At 35.8% G+C, this 19,807-nt stretch overlaps 1 protein-coding gene across 4 annotated transcripts in view; it reads right to left on the reverse strand.

Annotated features, from left to right (window-relative positions):
- GABRG2 (gamma-aminobutyric acid type A receptor subunit gamma2) overlaps positions 1-19,807 on the reverse strand; it is a 104,150-nt gene that overhangs the window by 9,701 nt on the left and 74,642 nt on the right. For 3 of the 4 annotated variants that reach the window (XM_027607056.2, XM_027607055.2, XM_027607054.2), the window contains exon 7: positions 7,867-8,019. The exons of the other annotated variant lie outside the window; for it this stretch is intronic. In XM_027607056.2, coding sequence (XP_027462857.1) covers positions 7,867-8,019 — 153 coding nt within the window. The remainder of the gene's footprint in view (positions 1-7,866; positions 8,020-19,807) is intronic. 4 annotated transcript variants of the gene reach the window in all.

The raw sequence follows: 19,807 nt of genomic DNA on the forward strand, positions 1-19,807 counted from the left end.
TCTTTGGGATACAGGAAGTTTACAGCAATACAGGTCCACCTCAAGAAACAAAAGAATATCTCAAACCTAACAATCTGAAATCTAACCTTACACCTCAAGGAACTAGAAAAAGAAGAACAAAGCCTAAGGTTAGGAGGAGGAAGGAATAATAAAGATCAGTTTGGAAATAAATGAAATAGAAACTAAAAAAGAAAAGACACTAAAAGCTTGTTCTTTTAAAAGATAAAATTGATAATTCTTTAGATTTATCAATTATCAAAAATTAATCAAGAAAAAAATAAAGGACTCAAAATCAGAAATGAAAGAAGTTATAAGTGACAAGACAGAACTATAAAAAATAACAATATAGGGGCACCTGGGTGACTCAGTCATTAAACATCTGCCTTCGGCTCAGGTCATGATCCCAGGGTCCTGGGATGGAGCCCTGCATCAGGCTCCCTGCTCCGCAGGAAGCCTTCTTCTCCCTCTCCCACTCCCCCTGCTTCTCCCTGTCTCTCTCTCTGTCAAATAAATAAAATCTTTAAAAAAATATATAAAAAATTTTATGCCAACAAATTGGACAACCTAGAAGAAATGGATAAATTCATAAAACTATGCAATCATCTAAGACTGAATCAGGAAGAAATTAAAAACTGAACAGACCAATTACTAGTGATGAAAAACTCCCAATGAACAAAAGCCCAAGACCAGATGGCTTCACAGATGAATTCTACCAAACACTGAAAGAAGAGTTAATACCTATCTCTCTCAAACTACTAAAAAAATGGAACAGAAAGGATTGCTTCCAAATTCATTTTATGAGGCCAGCATTGCCCTCGTACCAAAACCAGAAAAAAGACATTACAAAGAGACAGACAATTGCAGACTAATTCATCCCTGATGAATATAGATGCAAAAATTCTCAAAATATTAGCAAACTGAATTCAACAATACATTAAAATGATCATTCAACACTATTAAGTGAGATTTATTCCAGGGATGCAAGGATGATTCAATGTATGTAAATCAAACAATATTTTACACTATATTAACAAAATGAAAGATACAAATCATATGAACATCTCTATAGATGCAGAAAGGCATTGCACAGAATTCAAAATCCACTCATGATATAAGCTCTCAACAAAGGGAGTATAGAAGGAACATACCTCAACAAAATAATGGGCATATATGAAAAACCCATAGCCACCATCATACTCCAATGGTGAAAAGCTGAAAACTTTTCCTCTAAGATCAGGACAAGATAAGGAAGTCCACCCTCACCACTTTTATTCCCCATAGTATCAGAAGTCCTAGCTGCAGCAATCAGACAAAATAAATAAATAAATAAATAAATAAATAAATAACTGACATCTCAACTGGTAAGGAATAGGTAAAACTGCTACTATTTGCAGATGACATGATACAAATATATTAAAAAACCCTAAAGAATCCACCAAAGAACTACTGGAATGAATAAATGAATTCAGTGAAATTGTAGGATACAAAATCAATATACAGAAATCTGTTGTGTTTCTATATATTAAAAATGAAATAGCAGAGAGATTACGAAAACAATCCTATCTGCAATTTCATCAAAAAGAATAAAATACTGAACAATACATTTAACCAAGGAAGTAAAAGACCTGTACTCTGAAAATGATAAGAAATGGAAGACAACACAAATAAATGGAAACAGATACCATGCTCATGATTTGGAAGAATATTGTTAAAATGTCCATATTATCCAAAGTAATCTACAGATTCAGTACAATCTCTATCAAAATACCAATAGCATTTATTGCAATCCTACAATTTGTATGGAAACATAAAAGACTCTTAATTGCCAAAGTAATCTTAAGGACAAAGCTAGAGTTATCACAATCCCATTTGAAACTATTCCAGAAAGCTATGATAATCAAAATGGTATGGTACTGGCAGAAAAACAGACACGTAAATCAATGGATCAAAATAAAAAGCCCAAAAATAAGTCCACACTTGTGTGGTAAATTAATCTACAAGAAAGGAGGCAAGAATATGCAATGGGGAAAAAAAGTCTCTTCAATAAATGGTGTTGGAAAAACTGGACAGCTACGTGAGAAAGAATTAAACCGGATCAGTTTCTTATATCATATACAAAAATTAACTCAAAATGGATTAAAGACCTAAATGTAAGATCTGAAACCATAAAACTCCTAAAAGAAAACAGAGCTAGTAAATTCATGGACCTTGGCCTTTGCAATATTTTTTCTGAATATGTGTCTCCAGCCAAGGAAAACATAAGCAAAAATAAATAATTGGGACTATATAAAACTAAAGAGCTTTTTGCATAGCAAAGGAAACCATCAACAAAACAAAAACACAATCTACTGAATGGAGGAAGATATTTGCAAACGACTTATCTGATAAGGGGTTAATATCCAAAATAGATAAAGAACTCCTACAACACCAAATAATAATAATAAATAACCCAATAAAAATTGGGCAGAACCCTTGAATAGACATTTTTCCAAAGAAGACTCAGAGAAATAGCCAAGAGACTCATGAAAAGATGCTCAGCATCACTCATAATTAGGGGAATGGAAATCAAAACAACAGTATCACCTCACACCTGTCAGAATGGCTAGTATCAAAAAGACGAGAAATGACAGTCATGGCAGGATGTGGAGATAAGGGAGCCCTGGTACACTGTTGTTAGAAGTGTAAATGGGTGTAGCCACTATGGAAAACAGTATGGAGGTTCTTCAAAAAGCAAAAAATGGAAATACTGTATGATCCAGTAATTCCACTTCCGGGTATTTACCTGAAGAAAACGAAAACCCAAAAACAATTCAGAAGTTACATGCACCCCTATGGTTATTGCAGTAGCATTTAGAATAGCCAAGATATAGAAGGAACCCACATGTCCACACTACATGAATGGATAAATATAATATGGTATACACACACACACACACCACACACTGGACTATTTCTCAGCCATAAGAAAAAAATAAAAATCTTGCCTTTTGTGACAACATGGATGGCCCTAGAGGACATTATCCTAAGTAAAATAGATCAAAGTGTGCAAATGAGCAAACAACAAAAATAGATACAGACTCATGAGAACTAACTGGTGTTTGCTTGAGGGGAGATGGTAGGGGTATAAGCAAAATAGGTGAGGGGGATTAAGAGGTACAAACTTCCAGTTATGGAATAAATAAGCCCAAGAACCATGTGGCTCTCTTGGGTCAGTAGATCTTAGTTTAGTATCAAGTTTCCTCAGTGTATTTTCTGTTATAAAATTCCCAAGAGGGGAAAGATTGGTGTTGGTTGAAATAACTGCACAAAAAAAGAGTAGCCTTTCATAGAGGAGAAGTATGATCAAGGGAACTGCAGTTATAAAGTACAATCATAGCCTCTTTCCTATATTATTATTAGGGAATAGCCCATTTCCCTTTGTAATCTGTATATTATGTGACAAAAAGGACCTCTATCTTAATGTCCTTGTGACTTCATAAGACAAGTATAGTGGTGGGACTCAATAAAAGCCCTTTTGAATGCATAAATGGAGCAATCAATGAATAGTGTATATATGATAGGTCAGATGGACTCATCCTACATCTGAAAATAGGAATCCACATTGATGGCCTGTGGGATAGAGTTTTAACTGTACATAACAACAGCTAACATTTAGTGGATCTCTTTCTTTGACCAGGTACTGCCTCAAGTACTTTATATATTATCCCACAAAATCCTCACAATGAGGATTATTACTGTTATCCTTTTTTGGCAGGTGAAAAAAACTTGAGCACAGAAAGAATAAGGAATTTGTCCAAGGTAGAAGGTGAGAAAGATGAGATACAAGCCTACAAAGTCTGACTTAAAATGCTGTGCTCTGACCCACATTGTTATATTCCCTCTCTATGAATATGTACCTAATATGCAGCATGAAGCACCAGACACTTGGAAGCTAGTGTATTTTCCTAATTCAGGATGATATGGACAGTGGGTCTCCCATATTGTCATGATAGAACCTTAGCAATGGTCAAGTTTCTCAACTACAAACTAGGGGTGCGGTGGGGAGGGGCATACCTCATAGTGTTCTTGTGAAGATTAAGTTAAGTAATGTTCATTAATTGTAAATTCCTAGTAAAGTATCAATAAATGTAAGCTATTTATTTTAGGGAAGAACAGTCTGCTTCTCAAACTAAAAAAACTTCACTCGAGTTGTCCATGCAATAATTCATGTAGAAGTTCTTGACTATACATAATTACAGTTGGTATATTTTGGGGGGGGAGAATTTATTTTTGATTACTTAAATTTGTAATTTTATTATATATAAACAAATAAACAATAGCCCCTAGGAATTCTCATCATGTATTATTCAGCTGATAATACATCACTTTTAAGGAGAGTAATTTTTTTTTTTTTTTAATGTTAGTCACCGTACAGTAAATCATTAGTTTTTGATGTGGTGTTCAATGACTCATTATTTGCGTATGGGGGGCACCTTGGCCTTCACTTCACATTCAGGCCTCAAGCCACACTTGACCTATGGAGGAGTGAAAATGTCATGATTTACAGTAGATAAATAAAATCTGAGATGTCTAACATGTAAGTTAAAAACTTATCTAGCAAATTGGGAAGATGTTATTTAGGCTACATGGAAGTTCATCACAGCCATGTAATGTAAAAGAAGACTCTTGAAGAACAGCTTCATGATATTTTCAGGTTTCTGGTTGGATCCCCGGGGAAGAGAACAGTGGGTGCATGGTAAGTGGTAGTTTTAACTGATCCACCTACCAACAACAAGATAGCTGGGAGTGGTTTTTAAAGTCCAGTTTTGCTAATCAAAGGATTAGGCTTACCTGGCATAGATGAAAAAATATCCATAGCTTTTATCAATTCCTCCAGTCTTGGCATCAAGTAAGCTCTTCAGGCATGCTACCTCACCTCAGATTACTCATGTGAAAAATACCACCTGGTGTTTTTATTGTTTCATCCATTGACATTTAACCATGATTAAGGTTTACCAGCTTAAGGCTTATCAGCTACCACCTGTGTGTCAAACTATATTCAAGTGTTGTAAGCCCCAAGATGACTGCTTCCCATGCTCTTGTGGTCTGAGCTCAGAAAAGAGTCTGAGCCGTATAGGTATATTTATCTCACTCATCCAACAACTTGGCTTTAACTATTCTGTGACAATGAACTTTAGGCCCACAGGTGTTTAGGGTCATCTGGTTTACTGCTTAATTGTAAACACTGGAAAAGGTAATGTGATCACATGTTAGAATCACCTGGGGATTTTTTTTTTTTTAATCCTGACATGCAGGCCAAGCTCTCAAAATTTAAATAAGCATCTTTTGTGACTGGACTGAGGCAGCTATACATGTAAAGGCATCCTAGTGATATAAATGTGCAGTTGAATTTAAGAAGCACTGATCTAGAGAACTGAGAAAGCGAAGTTAACACAGAGAAACTATCTCTCCTGCCCGTCTTTCCCCGTAACTGGCCTTCAACAAAGCCTCACACACAGAGCAACTCTAGGCCCCATTAGCCAAGGTGCACATAGACTATCTGCTGGGGGTGTGACCTTGTGAATGTCATTTAACCTTGCAGCACCTCTGCTTCCTTAGCCCTACAAAATGTGTTAATAATTTTTATTATCACCATAACTTCTATAAGTAGTTGTGAAGAGTAGAAAAGTCATGGGGACTATATTAAACAGGCGTGACTTATAGTCAAAGATCAACAAATAGCAGCACATACCTGTTACTTGTTCAGGGGCCTCTCTCTCATTCCTCATTCTTTAGCTCACTCACCTTGATCCCTTCTCCTACAGCAGTTTTGGCCAGTAAGGGCTCATTTAATGACTGGTTGAAATGAATTACCAAAGTGGCCTTAAGAGAGGTTTGACCAGCAGAAGTCTGGACTTCAAGAGAAGAGATTGATTTGAGATCTTTTTCTTAAAATATTTTTGGTATGGGTAGATTGGAATGTATTAATGCATTTGTTCCATCCATTCATAAGAGCATACATTACTTGAATAATCAATGAAGAACCAGCTCTGTGCCAAGCACTATACTGGGAATGAAAAAACATCTACATTCTGATGTGAGAGACAGACATGTAAGCATATAAGGCAATACAGTCTACTCACAATGACAATAGTCCTAAAGCAATAGGCTCGACATACTTTGGGTTTATTTCAGCTGGTAGAAGTAAACAAGATATTCTAAGTGTTGAATAGGACTTGTAACAATGTACCGCATATAACAGAAAAGTCCAAGCAAAATTATTTTGAAACAGATGGGAGACTAAATTAGGTTTGGAAGAGGACAAACATGCAAATGATGTCTTCTTCCCAGTAATCTCTTTTGCCCTCAGTTTTAATAACCTGGTACAGAGCATTTTGTCAGAAAATGATATATAGTTGACCCTTGAACTACATGGGTTTGAATTACATGGGTCCACTTATCTGCAGATTTTTTCAACAAATAAAGCCCGGTACAATAAATGAATTTTCTCTTATGAGTTTTTTAATAACATTTGCTTTTCTCTTATTGTAAGAATACAGTACATGATACATGTGGCATACAATATATGTGTTACTGGTAAGGCTTCTAGGCAACAATAGGCTATTAGTTTGGGGGGAGTTAAAGGTTATACGTGGCTTATTTGACTGCTCAGGTGGAGTTAGAACCCCTAACCCCCACATATTTCAAGGGTCAACTGTAGTTGCTAACATTTCTAATGCTTTAGTATGTTTTGTGCATGTTGCGTGGAATACCTTCTTTTCTTAAGTATTTTCTGTACCTAACCTAGATTAATCTAACAAAACCCTACAGAAAATGATATATGCTTCACATTTGAGGAAAATATGATTTATAGAAACTAAAGAGCATTTTCAAGCCATACTATACATGTGGGATGAAATCTAGATTTATTGGGTTTTAAAACCGGAGCTCTTAACTACTGCAATTATATTTACTCACTAGTCAAAGAGCGGGCAAGAGATGTGGTTCTAGTTTTCACATAGCTGATAAAAGAGGACTGTGATTGTATAATTCATCTTTCAACAGCTTAATTCTTAGTTAACTACTTAACATTCATGGACTTAGACTCCAATGTCCTTGTGAGTCTGTGGCTTTGTAATAATCTATTTGAAACTTCTTCCTTACATGAGAAAAAAAATGTGAAAATCTAAGTATCTCTATATATAATACATCAAGAAAGATGCAAATAATCTTAAAAGTGTATGTGTTTGAGGTGGGGAGGGGCTGTATTCCCAAAATGTCACAGGTATTTTTCCCAAAATATTTTCAATGGTTAGAGCCAATTGCTGTGTATGTACATCTTCAAATGTCATTATGATAATTATGGATGTTGGAATTAAGAGCCAGTCATGTGCTGATAAATGTGTAACAGTTGACTCTAGGGGAAAAAAAGGCGGTCCTGATTTTTAGTGTTTGCCTATTTCTATGATGTTAATACTTTCACCTTGGCTGACTTCAATCTACCAATGTGACATCTCTCAATACATCTGGAAAGAATAAACACAACCAGCTCTCATGAGCTTGTGTGAGCAGCTCTGGAAATAACTGCCCAGAGACCAAAATGCAAAATCTCCTGAAATTAGAAATTTGTTTTTTTTTTCCTAGTCAAACTTAAATTTATTAAGAGAATTTACTAAAGAAAGCGAATCGAGGTAATTAAGGAAAACTAGAACTGGAAAACTTTTGAACACCTTTTTTTAATATGCTAGTTTTCTTTAAAATAAAATAATGGCATTTCTATGTAATTGCTGACTCAATTAACAGCACATCAACTTAGAAAGGGGAATGAAGATTACTGATACCGGATACTTATCTTGGAACGCTAAATGAAAAAGAAATGTGTCTCACCTAAGGAAGTTCTGGCTGGAACAGCATCCTTATTGATCCAGAAAGACACCCAGGATAGGACAACAATGAGTGTGCAGGGGATGTAGGTCTGGATGGTGAAGTATCCCATCCTTCTGCTCAGGTCAAAGTAGACAGACATGACCACATAATCTCCTGGAACAGAACAGAGCATCATGCCAGCACTTATCAAACTTGGAAAGCATTTAGAATAGGGAGCCCAGATATAAACCCACGCTTATATTGTCAATCAATGACAGAGGAGGCAAGAATATACAATGAGGAAGAGACAGTCTCCAATAAATGGTGTTAGAAAAGTTGGACAGCCGTATGCCAAAGAACGAAACTGGATGACTACTTTAAACTATATAAAAAAATAAATTCAAAATGGATTAAAGACTTGAATTAAGACCTGAAACCATAAAACTCCTAGAAGAAAATATAGGCAAGAAGCTCTTCAACATCAGTCTTAGTAATATATTTTTGGACCAGTGTCAGGCAAGGGCAACAACAGCTAAAATAAACAAATGGAATTACATCAAATTGAAAAGCTTTTGCATGGTGAAGGAAACCATCAACAAAATGAAAAGGCAACCTACTGAAATAGGAGAAGATATTTGCAATTGATGTCTTTGATAAGGGGTTAATATCCTAAATATATATATAAAGAACTTACATAACTTAATATAAAAAATCCAATTAAAAAATGAACAGAGGAACTGAAAAAAACATTTTTCCAAAGAAGACATACATATTGCCAACAGGCAAAAGAAAAGATGTTCAACATCACTGTCATCAGGGAAATGCAAATTAAAACCACAGTGATATATCACCTCATACATGCCAGATTTGCTATTATCAAAAAGACAAAAAATAACAAGTGTTGGCAAAGATGGGGAGAAAAGATAACCATCCTCATGCACTGTTGCTGAGAAAGTAAATTGGCACAGCCACGATGGGAAACACTGTGGAGGATACTCAAAAAATTATTAATAGAAATACCATACAATCCAACAATTCTACTTCTAGATGTTTACCCGAAAACAAAAACACCAATTTGAAGAGATATATGCATTCCTGTGTTCATTGCAGTATTACTTACAAATATGGAAGCCACCTAGGTGTTCCATTCATAGATAAAGATGTAATATATATATATACAATGGAATAGTACTCGGCCATAAAACAAAGAATGAAATCTTGCCACTTGTGACAACATGGATGAACCTAGAGGGTATAATGCTAAGTAAAATAGAGACAGACAAATACTGCCTTCTCTTATATGTGCAAACTAAAAAAACAAAATGGAAATAGGCTCATAAATACAGGGAACAAACTATTGATTACCAGAGTGGGGAAGGGTTGGGGGTAGGTGAAATAGGTAAAGGTGATTAAGAGCTACAAACTTCTAGTTATAAATAAGCCATAGGGATGTAGTCAATAATATCGTCATAATTTTGTATGGTAACAGATGGTAACTAGACTTATTGTGGGGATCGTTTTGTAATGTATAAAAATATTAAATCACCTGATATATACCTAAAACAAATAGGATACTCTATGTCATTTATACGTCAATAAAAAACTGCAAAGCTTTTGAAAATGAGCATATATTCAGCTCTCATGTTCACACATTTAAATTCAGAGTTCTATACGAGGGGTATGTTGAAAACTATCTTCTTCCCCTTTCAGTTAAAAAACAAAAACCCAAACTAAACGGAGTTATGATCCTTTTATAAGTAATGTGACTACCAGATGGAAGGAAACATTTTGAGTATATTGATAATATTTTCTTCTTTCAGGTGTTTCTGGAGGGTGCCTTCTCTGCCTGCTTAATATATATAATATAAAACTTCTTGTTTGGTGGGGAGGGAGAGGGACAGTGTTTCCACACCCTGCCTCTCTTACTTGCAATAAACCCTAAGGTTTGTAACAATTTCCTCCTGTTCTCAGGACCTTTCTCTATACAAGCCATAGAGGAATATACTGGTGCCTGACACTAGTAAATGCCAGTTTTACTCCATTTATAACCAAATTCCTGTGCTGAGACATTTTTCTAATGTTTTCATTGAATCATAGGGTTTTCCTTCATGGCACTTACTGCAATTCTTTTTTTTTTTTTTAAGATTTTTATTTATTTATTGAGAGAGAGAGAGAGAATGGTGGAGAGAGAGCATGAGAGGGAGGAAGGTCAAAGGGAGAAGCAGACTCCCTGCCGAGCAGGGAGGCCGATGCGGAACTCGATCCTGGGACTCCAGGATCATGACCTGAACCAAAGGCAGTCGCTTAACCAACTGAGCCACCCAGGCACCCACTTACTGCAATTCTTAATTTCTCATTTGTGTGGCTATTTTCTTAATCTCTCTCCTATTAGAATTAATTTATTTGCACGAGTTCACGAACAGTGCTCCCAATAGGTATTCAGTACCATTTGTTGAATAAATGATCAAAAGAAAGAATGCATTTATAAATTTAAACATAGAGGGGAAAAAAACACAAAACTCAAAAAGATGTGTTCTGGAACATTGGGTTAAAAACAGAGTTTATGTAAATAATCCTCAGAGTAGAGTAATAAAGGAGTCAAAGAATAACCATATGGCTATGCATGAGAACAATTTAATGTGACACAATTTAATGTCTCTAATTTTTTAAAAAGTCCATCTTTTTCATCTTATATGATTCAAAGTGCATTTAATTTCAGAGCATTAAAAATTTTAAATAATATATTAAAATTTTTAGATAATATACTATGGAGACATGTCCCAGTTACTATATATTTATGCTTTCTTACATACTCTTAGGGAATATTAGTGTCAAAGATTATATCTGCTCTTGCAGTGTGAGATGAACATGAGACCACTTTTCAAATGTTGCTTTTTTTCTTTACTAAATTATAATTTGTCCTAAAACACATGAAGAACAAATCCAAATTCTGTGCTTTCAATTAATTATTTGGCTTTGTGCCTGTTTCTCTACTTATTTGGCTGATTTAGATTTGATTTGAAAATAAAGTACTTTAAAAGCCTCATGCACAGAAGATTGACTTAGCAGAGTGAGTTCTCACTCCTCAGTCCATTTCTTCCTTCCTACACACAAGTGTCATTCCACAGCCTTCCAAGCTGCTGAGACAGAAAACCCTCCATTGGCTACTCTTCCAAGGAGTAAAGACTCTCCCCCTAACCCTGCAGTGTTTCCTAAGTGTAGTTATAAAAACCTCTTAACACTGCCTTTGGCGAATTGATGTACTGTCACTTGTCTGAGTCAAGCTTGGTTAAGACAGTGGTAGTGACCCAGAAACTAATTAGGGAATTCAGCTTCCATTTGAACATCAGTTCCCTCTCAGAGATCATTAAGTAGCCATTAATGACCAACTATCCCTGAAAACTTAAAGTGGGAATTTCTTTTTGGTAGTAAGTAGGTTTTGATTAGTCTTCTGAGATTATGCTTCTCTATGTTGATTTACCTGGACTTAAGCTACTTAAAATCATGGCATTTCATAAATTAGTTTGGTCTCTGCTTTTCTTCTAGTTTACAATCTAATAGACCCAGGCTATAATTGTGGAATAAAGACACTTAATTTGAGATGATCCCTATTAATGTCTGTTTCTTTCCTGTTTCTTTGATCAGAATACTATAGGCAAATGCAAGTTCTCATACTCCAGATAGGAAAAACAGGAGAGGTTTTCTTTTTAAACAGTAATATTCAGTGGTGCTTTTTCTCCTTATTTTCAGAGTCCTTGAGAGTTTTCTGCATATTTTAAACATGTTTAAGTGAGACTTTACAAATTATAATATTTTTAAATAAATCTAGATAATTTTAGTAACTTTTTTTTTTTTTTTTTACTTATCAGACAAGTGAATGAGAATCTACACTTTGGCATTAATGATCTGACTCCTTTAAAGGTGAACTTTAATTTTGTCTCAAGTTGACAAGATAATTTTCTCAAGTCAATACTCCACTTCCCTTTAGGTCATAATCTAAACGTCCATACCCTATTTATCCATCAATTTCTATTTGAAGGTAATAGCTTCTGAGCATCATTCATCTTTGCCAGCAAATCCAAAGCTTTTCTGCCACTAGATTATGAATTCAAACTTGGGAACAGTCCATTTAAAAGCAAAGCAGCTTCACAGTGACAGCCTGATGCCTGTCTTATCTCTAAGGCCACGTCCCTTTTTGTATTTTTAAAAACTCTGGGTCAAGGAGTCTATAAAATCAAAACCCCTGAAAGTGCCACATCAGTGATTCCTAAGCCCAAAAGGTTTAAATGCCAACCAAGTCAAAAGTGGTTATTTCAGCCACTTCAAATATATTCCTTCTATTGATTTAGTCTAACAAATGATATTTAAAGTCATAGCACTTAATAAATTAGTTTGGTCCCTGTTTGTGTCTTAATTTAGAATGTCATAGACACAGGCTATGATTAAAAAGAGAAGACATATAATTTGAATAACACCCACTGAAGTCCATTCTTTCCTTATCTTTTTTAAGCTTCTCATATCTGGTTTTAGGAAGAGACTATCAATGTTAATGAACGATGATTTCCAATTTTTTTTAACTGTGGTGCAAAACTATTTCTTAAAATCTTAACCATTCCAGTGGTAGAAAAATCTTCTACCCCATGAACACCTGAAATAATGACAAGAAGTATTTTCTGATTACCTGGAATGAGAATTACCATACACAGAGACTGGGGCTGAATGTTTTGCATACATTATCTCAACATCATCAATACCTTGTCAGGTTGGCGAAAAAAAAAAAAAAAACGATTTCCCTTTGTTCCTTCACTCATGATTCTTACTCCACTTAAATATAGTTGAATAGAACTTATATTATTCTACTAGATTGACTTTAAAGACAAAATAGCGTTAGGCTCTCCTCATGCTCACAATAGTGTTAGTGTTATGCTCTTCTTTACATTCCTTTCTCTAGTCTCTTTACTTAAGTTAACAAATATTCTGAATCACTGGTATGCATACAGCCCTCTATTTTAGGAAGTATGGAGATTAAGACCTATGGATTCTCACAACTGATTCTAAATTAAATAGATTAAGAGGGAACAAGATAATTTTCTCTCTGACTACAATTCAGATAGACAGAGACATGTTGAAACAATGCATTAGATCTAACTATATCACCCCTTATTAAATACTTGAATGTGTGGTATACTTCTATGAGGTTGCTTTTGACCACAGGAAAGCAAGAGAGTTGTTGGCTACATTTGCATTTGGGGACACATAAAAAGCATAAAGGAAAAATATTTACACATTTAACATGTAAAACTTAAGGAGTGCCCGTCTGGCTTAGTAGAGCATGCAACTCTTGATCTTGGGGTTGTGAATTTGAGCCCCATACTGGGGACAGAGTTTGCTAAATCAATCAATCAATCAATCTACAGCTTTTAAAAAAGTTAAAAGAATGCTTTAGAAAATTTTAAAAGGAAAATACAACACTTAAATAATAGATCTACAAAATAAGAAATCGAAGGCCAATATCACTGATACATAAAAATTCCCATTAATCATTGAGAAAAGAAACCCAAATTTTTAATTAGGTTAAAAAATGGATAATTGATGGATATATGAAGATTATCAACTTCAGTAGTGATCAGTGAAATGCCAAGTAAAAGAATAGTATTTCACTTTTAACCTATTACAATAGCAGGAACTACAGACAAGATGTGAACTAAGAGCTACACACTTTTGGTAGGGGTAAACATTGACTTTTTGAAAGATATTGTGGAAATATTTTTTATAAAGATTTTATTTTTTTGAGAGAGAGCATGAATGAGCATAGGGGGAGCAGCAGAGGGAGAGGAAGAAGCAGGCTCCCCAATGAGCAGGGAGCCCAACATGGGACTCGACCCGAGGACCCTGGGATCCTGATCCTGAGCCAAAGGCAGATGCTTAACCAATTAAGCTACCCAGGTGCTCCAGAAAATATCTTTTAAAAAATATTTAACTTCAAGATATCTGGAATAAACCCTGCCCCAAAAATGCTTTGTAAATAATTGCCTTTTAATTGGCAACACACTTTTCTCCAGGTTTGCTGTGTTCCCAAAAGAATGAGTAGAATACCTAATCCTTGGGCAGAATCACAGTCCCTGAGCTTATGGAGTCTAGAGCATTATGGGTAAGTAATGACTTTCAAGTTTAATCAGTTAACTTCTACACATGCCACTCCCATGTGTTTCTGCATCCATCACCTGCCCACCATTCCCAGTGGTGTCCGAGGCCCCTACTAACTTTTCTGGAATTACATTCAGTATTCTTCCAGCAACTAGGTCCTGTGAGGTCGGAAGGGAAAACATAGCCAAACTGTAATTCTTGCCATCAAGGAGTCCTCAGGCTAAGAAGACATAGGGATATAGCATCACTACTCAGTGGCACAAGGGCTCTAACAAAAAATATACATGCTAATTTATCTTACACACCATAATAAAATGAAGTCTCTGGCAAGCACATTTCTGGAAATTCTACTTAAATAATTCCAATCTTTGAAACCTTAAAGAGATCCATGTTCCTCTTCACAGAAAGTCCAAGCCCCTTAGTCTGGCACGGGAGGCGGTCTATAATCTGAATTTAACCTAGACATTTCTCATTATTCCCTTCATGTAGACAAAGTAAATCAAATACTTTCACTTCCCATTAGTATGATTTTTCTGTCTTTATTCTTCCTGACCTCTCTCTCCCAGATTCCTCGCACATCTCCTTTTCCTCATTCCAACTTCCAAATGTCCCCAGCACCACCACAATACCACACACATATACTCTGTATGATGACTAGACTTGTGCTAAGATGGTAGTTACCTTAAGTAAAATACAAAATTAAATAAAATTTAAAAATCTATCCCCCCATTCATCAAGCCATTTTCAAGTGCTCGGTAACTACATATGTATTATGATAGTATAGATCACAGGAAAGCTACTTCATCATAGAAAGCTCAATTGGACAGTGCTAGTTTAGACAAATCTTTCTAAAATTTACCTCTGTTTATTCCATTCCCTTCAAGTTTTTCAGTATAAAATCCATACTGCTTAGCATGTGTTTCTGGTCCATTTTACCCTTGGTCCATCCCTGCTGTATCTCACACCATTTATGATTTCCCCCTTTAATGCCCACCCAACTTGATTTACTTTCTATTCTCCTAAGAGAATAGGTACTGTTCATTCTTTTGTCTTCATTTGCCATGTTACCTCCAATTTCAGGAATACCCCCGTTCCTATGTTCATGTCACACATGTACACACTCCTCCAAACCCTTCAATAAGTGTCCATTGAAATCAGGACACACTAAAATCCTTTAATTTGTCCTTTAAGATTTTGTATAGTCTTTCCCCTGACTGCATCTCTAGCCTCATCTTAAATAGTATTTCCTCACATTCCAGCTGGTGTTATTGTGTTTCCTTAAATGTCCCCACTACTTCTTGCCTTAGGATCTTTTCACATGCTGATTCTCTTGGTTCAAAATCTAATACCCCCAGCTTTTCTTTAACTTAATTCTTTCTTCAGGTGTCAATTTATTCCATCACCAAAGAAGTCCTTAATAGATCTAATGTCTTCAGTAAAACCTCATAGTATCATATGACAGCTAGAGAGCTGATCACAATTTAAAGATTATGATTGGTGTGACTATTAGATTATAATATTCAATTGGTTCCCAAGTTCCATGAGGGAAGTAGCTATACTTAGTTAGCTATTTTAGTCTCAGCATCTAGTACAGTGCCTGGTACACAGAAGGAGCGCAACAATTATTTGTTAAATGCATAAATGTTTTAGCTTAGAAAGCAATGAAGAAAACCCTGGGTGAACCCTATACCAAAAAACATTTAAGACCAAGACAGAGATCAACATGAGCTCTTGAAATATTAAAACTTCACTTTAGAAATTATTGCTTCTGGAAATATTTTTACTGGATACCTTGCTAAACTTAATCTCCAGAGATGTGAATATAAGGTCACAATGAGCTGTTAGCAATCTTAACTGCTTGCCAAGAAGAAAAAAGGGAAGGGAAATCAGCTATATCAGAGTGACCACATTATGCTTATTAAAGAATCGATTGGTGATTTGAGTTTCTCAACCAGATCCAATTAATGAGAGGGAGAACAAAGGGGCTTGGCTGCTGAAAGAGATCAGTCTTTCACCTTAAGTCTAATAGGTAGATGTGTTTTCATTTCAAAACTTCACCAGTTTTATTTCATCTGTTATTTCTCTAAGCTCATATGTTGCAAAAAACAAAATAGCAATTGGAAAAATTACAGTGAAAAATTAAAGGTGTAATTTATAATTTTTTTCTAGGCTAAATCTATCTTTTAAAGACTCCCTCTGACTTCTCCACTGAGCAAAGAGAGCATAAAACTGTGGTGAAGACCAGGAGCTGCATCAAATTAGATTTCCTAGAAGCAGAGGTAGAGTCAAGAATTCCTGCAAGGGTGAGTGACTTATTGGGGTTTAACTGTTAGAAGAAGGGGAGTGAGGGAAGGAAGCAAGACCAGGAGGTGGAAAAAAAAGCTAAGTGTAAGTAGGAGAACTTCTAGTAGGTTCTGGAACAAACTGTACCACAAAGTGCCCCCTCGAGGCAAGAGCAGCCATCATTTGCGCTCTGAAGGCTGTGGTGGAGTGGCCTTAATCTCCTAGTTGAGGTGGTTCTATTTTGGCCAAATGCAGTTCTGTAGAGAAGGGGACAGTGGTGGGCTGTCAGCAGCCACCTCTTACAGCACCTGGAGGATGGGTACACCAGCTCAGAGAAGACGGGAAGGAGGGGTCATCAAAACGTCCACTACAGGAACACCTGGGTGGCTCAGTTGGTTAAGCATCTGCCTTCGGCTCAGGTCATGATCCCAGAGTCCTGGGATCGAGTCCCCACATTGGGCTCCTTGCTCTGTGGGGAGCCTGCTTCTCCCTCTGCCTACTCTGCTGGCCATTCCCCCTGCTTGTGTGCTTGCTCACACGCTCTCTGACAAATAAATAAATAAAATCTTTTTTTAAAAGTGTGTCCACTACAAGAGCTCTGATGTCAGACTGGCTAGGTTCAAAAGCCTTACTTCTGCCACTAACTGATTGTGTGATTTGGGGAAAGTGCCTTAATTCTCTGAGTCTCAACTTCCTTACGTATAAATAGGGATAGTAAAAAACCCCACCTCACAGGGTTATTGTGATACTAAACTAAAAAGAGTTAATATATGTGAAGTGCTTGGTATAATTCCTGGCCCATAATAAAAGGCCCATTAATGTCATATATTATTACAAAGTAGCATAATCTTTGTAATATTATTAATACCATTCTGGCACATATAAGCATAGAAGAAATAGTACTCACATCTAAAAGAGAATTGGTTATAAAGGGTCCTAGAATTTATCCATATCAACCAATTTTGTCCTCTTAAACACCCATCAAAGAAGATTGGTGTTTTATCCAAGGACACAGAGCTACCTAGTGGCAGACCCCTGACTCCTGCTTCCCAAAGCAATACTCCTTTTGTAGTAAATGGCCTGTTCATTTTAAGCCAATGGTTAGGATCACGGAAATAAAGGAGGTGGGGGAGGGAAAGCAGAAAGTTGAACAATTACTGAATGTAGTTAATATAGCTGGTTTGGATAACTGGGGGTCCCAACCACAAAGAGAAAAATTCCTTTTTTTTGCTCTTGAACCTTATGTAATAGGCATATTACTTTTAGGAGGATGGAAACTCAACCATACTAGAGTTGGCCTCCTGGAGAACAGCTTTAGATAAAAGGAAGCCTAATATTTGTAAAGCCTCCAGAGATCAGTGGTTTCCTCTAGGTTTACACAGTGAATCTAAATTTTGCTAATATCTTAGTTCTCTGCAGTTCTGTACTAGAAAATTCTCTTTACTAGATTTAATAGTGTAAATCACTCCTCTTCTTCACATGCTTTAGAAGCCACAGTTTCTTAGCTCATTGTAACCTTCTGTAATACAATTCATTATTTGGAGTCCATTACCAGATTCCAACAAATAGCAAATAGTAGCAAAGAGCAAATAAATTCACCTTGAGATTCATATAAATAAAACAACTCTGGCTCAGAAATCTAAAACTGAAGATAGAAATGATCCATCCAAAAGGAATGTAATTTCTCAGCATAATTAAATCTAACTCCTACAAACATCTGACTAGATACTAAACATGTTTTATATAAGTGCAGAATAGGTTGTGGTAGCAGAAAAAACACAGAATCCAGTTGTTTAAATTCTCCCAGGAAAATAAGGATAAACATACCTAAGGCTGTTGTGAAAACCACATTTGCTAATGGTAGGAAAAGTGCTTTGTAATTTTTCAGAGATGATGTATACATGTTATATATTATTACATAGTAGCATAATCTTTGTCATATTATTAACACCGTTCTGGCACATATAAACATAGAAGAAATAGTACTCCATATCCAAAAGAGAATTGGTTAGAAAGGGTCCTAGAATTTATCCATATCCACCAATTTTATCCTCTTAAAGACCCATCAAAGAAGATTGGTATTGGTATTCTATAGTATTAGTAAGTAAGATTCCTCTTAAGTGAAATGTTTTTATCCTATGTCAAAAGGCTACCTGCAACCATCAGGAATAATAGTAAAGCATTCAGTCTTATTCTTATTTATATGGACGTCATTGTATCCATGAACATCATTAATACTATCATTTAACATAGGTCACAGATTTGCGTCACAAAAATCATCTCTTCTGTTCAACATGACACTGAAGTATGAACTAATTACATATCAACATGGCTTGGCAGTCAAAGGTGACAAAATATCCTTTTATGTATGGTTAGTCCTCATGTAGAGTATTACTGCAACACCACCAGATCTCCTAATTTCTCTCTCTGAGAAGTCCCATTTTGGGGGAAATTTTAAAATGTGAATTTTTATTCCAGCAATTTTGCTTTCTTGGCTCTAAGTTGCTGACTAGAAGTATTTTCAACAGCTCAGGAGAGAGAGAGAGAGAGACCAATAAGAAGCACTATACCATAAGAATAGATATAAGAATATAAGAATAGATATAAGAATATAAGAATAACTATACCATAGTATAGTTAAATTTGACAACTTTATATAAGAAAAGTAAAGTGGCTTAATAGAGGTATGGCTGGATATTTGAGAAATCCTAAGAAAAACGGTAATTGTTAACTTCCAGTCCACCATAGGTAAGTGCTAGATAATGAAGGATTTTTTTTTTTTTGCTCCTTGTAATTACAGATTATAACTGATTTGTCACAGTTGTAATCCCAGAGCCACAGAAAAGGGGTCAATGTTACATTTGCCATTCTGACATATACATGATGAGACCGCACTTCACAGAGGAAAAGAATAGAAATCCTACTTGCAACCTGCTGAAAGAAACAAGAATTTCCCAATATGAAAAGGCATGGTCCACAGTTCTGTCCATGAAAAATGGAGTCTTTGGCCATGGGCAGCTACAGTTCCCTCTATTTTCCATCCTTTTAGAAAGTACCAGAAAGAAGAGATTTCACTCTTTCTCCCACTTCATGCATTCTGTTATTTGATAGGCAAAATTGAGATGCTTGCCCACTTAGGAGTTTCCTTACTCGATAGATCTAATAATTTCTTACATCTGTTCTCCATTTGGTAACATCTCCTGAGTCAAGTCATGGACTAATTTTTAGAGGTTAATCCAGAAGTTGGTCTCATTCAGTCCCTACTTTAGGTCCTCAATTGTTGCCAGCCTGCTATTCCAGGCAAGTAGTTGGTCTTGTACACCAACTTCTCCTCTGAGTTGGGTAATCCCAAAAATTAGATTTGGATAAGAAATAATACGAATCTTCCAAATCAGTGCTACCAGCAATAAAGATGGTATTTGAATTCTATCTGTTGGATTTATGCATGTATCTCACAGATGGTTTCAAAATCCGGAGGCAAAAAGAAAAATGTTATTAATGATTTTAATTCAAGCCCAGAAAACTTTTCTGG

This window comes from Zalophus californianus, chromosome 5 (genome assembly GCF_009762305.2).
Source record: "Zalophus californianus isolate mZalCal1 chromosome 5, mZalCal1.pri.v2, whole genome shotgun sequence".
In the NCBI taxonomy this organism is placed as follows: Eukaryota; Metazoa; Chordata; class Mammalia; order Carnivora; family Otariidae; genus Zalophus; species Zalophus californianus.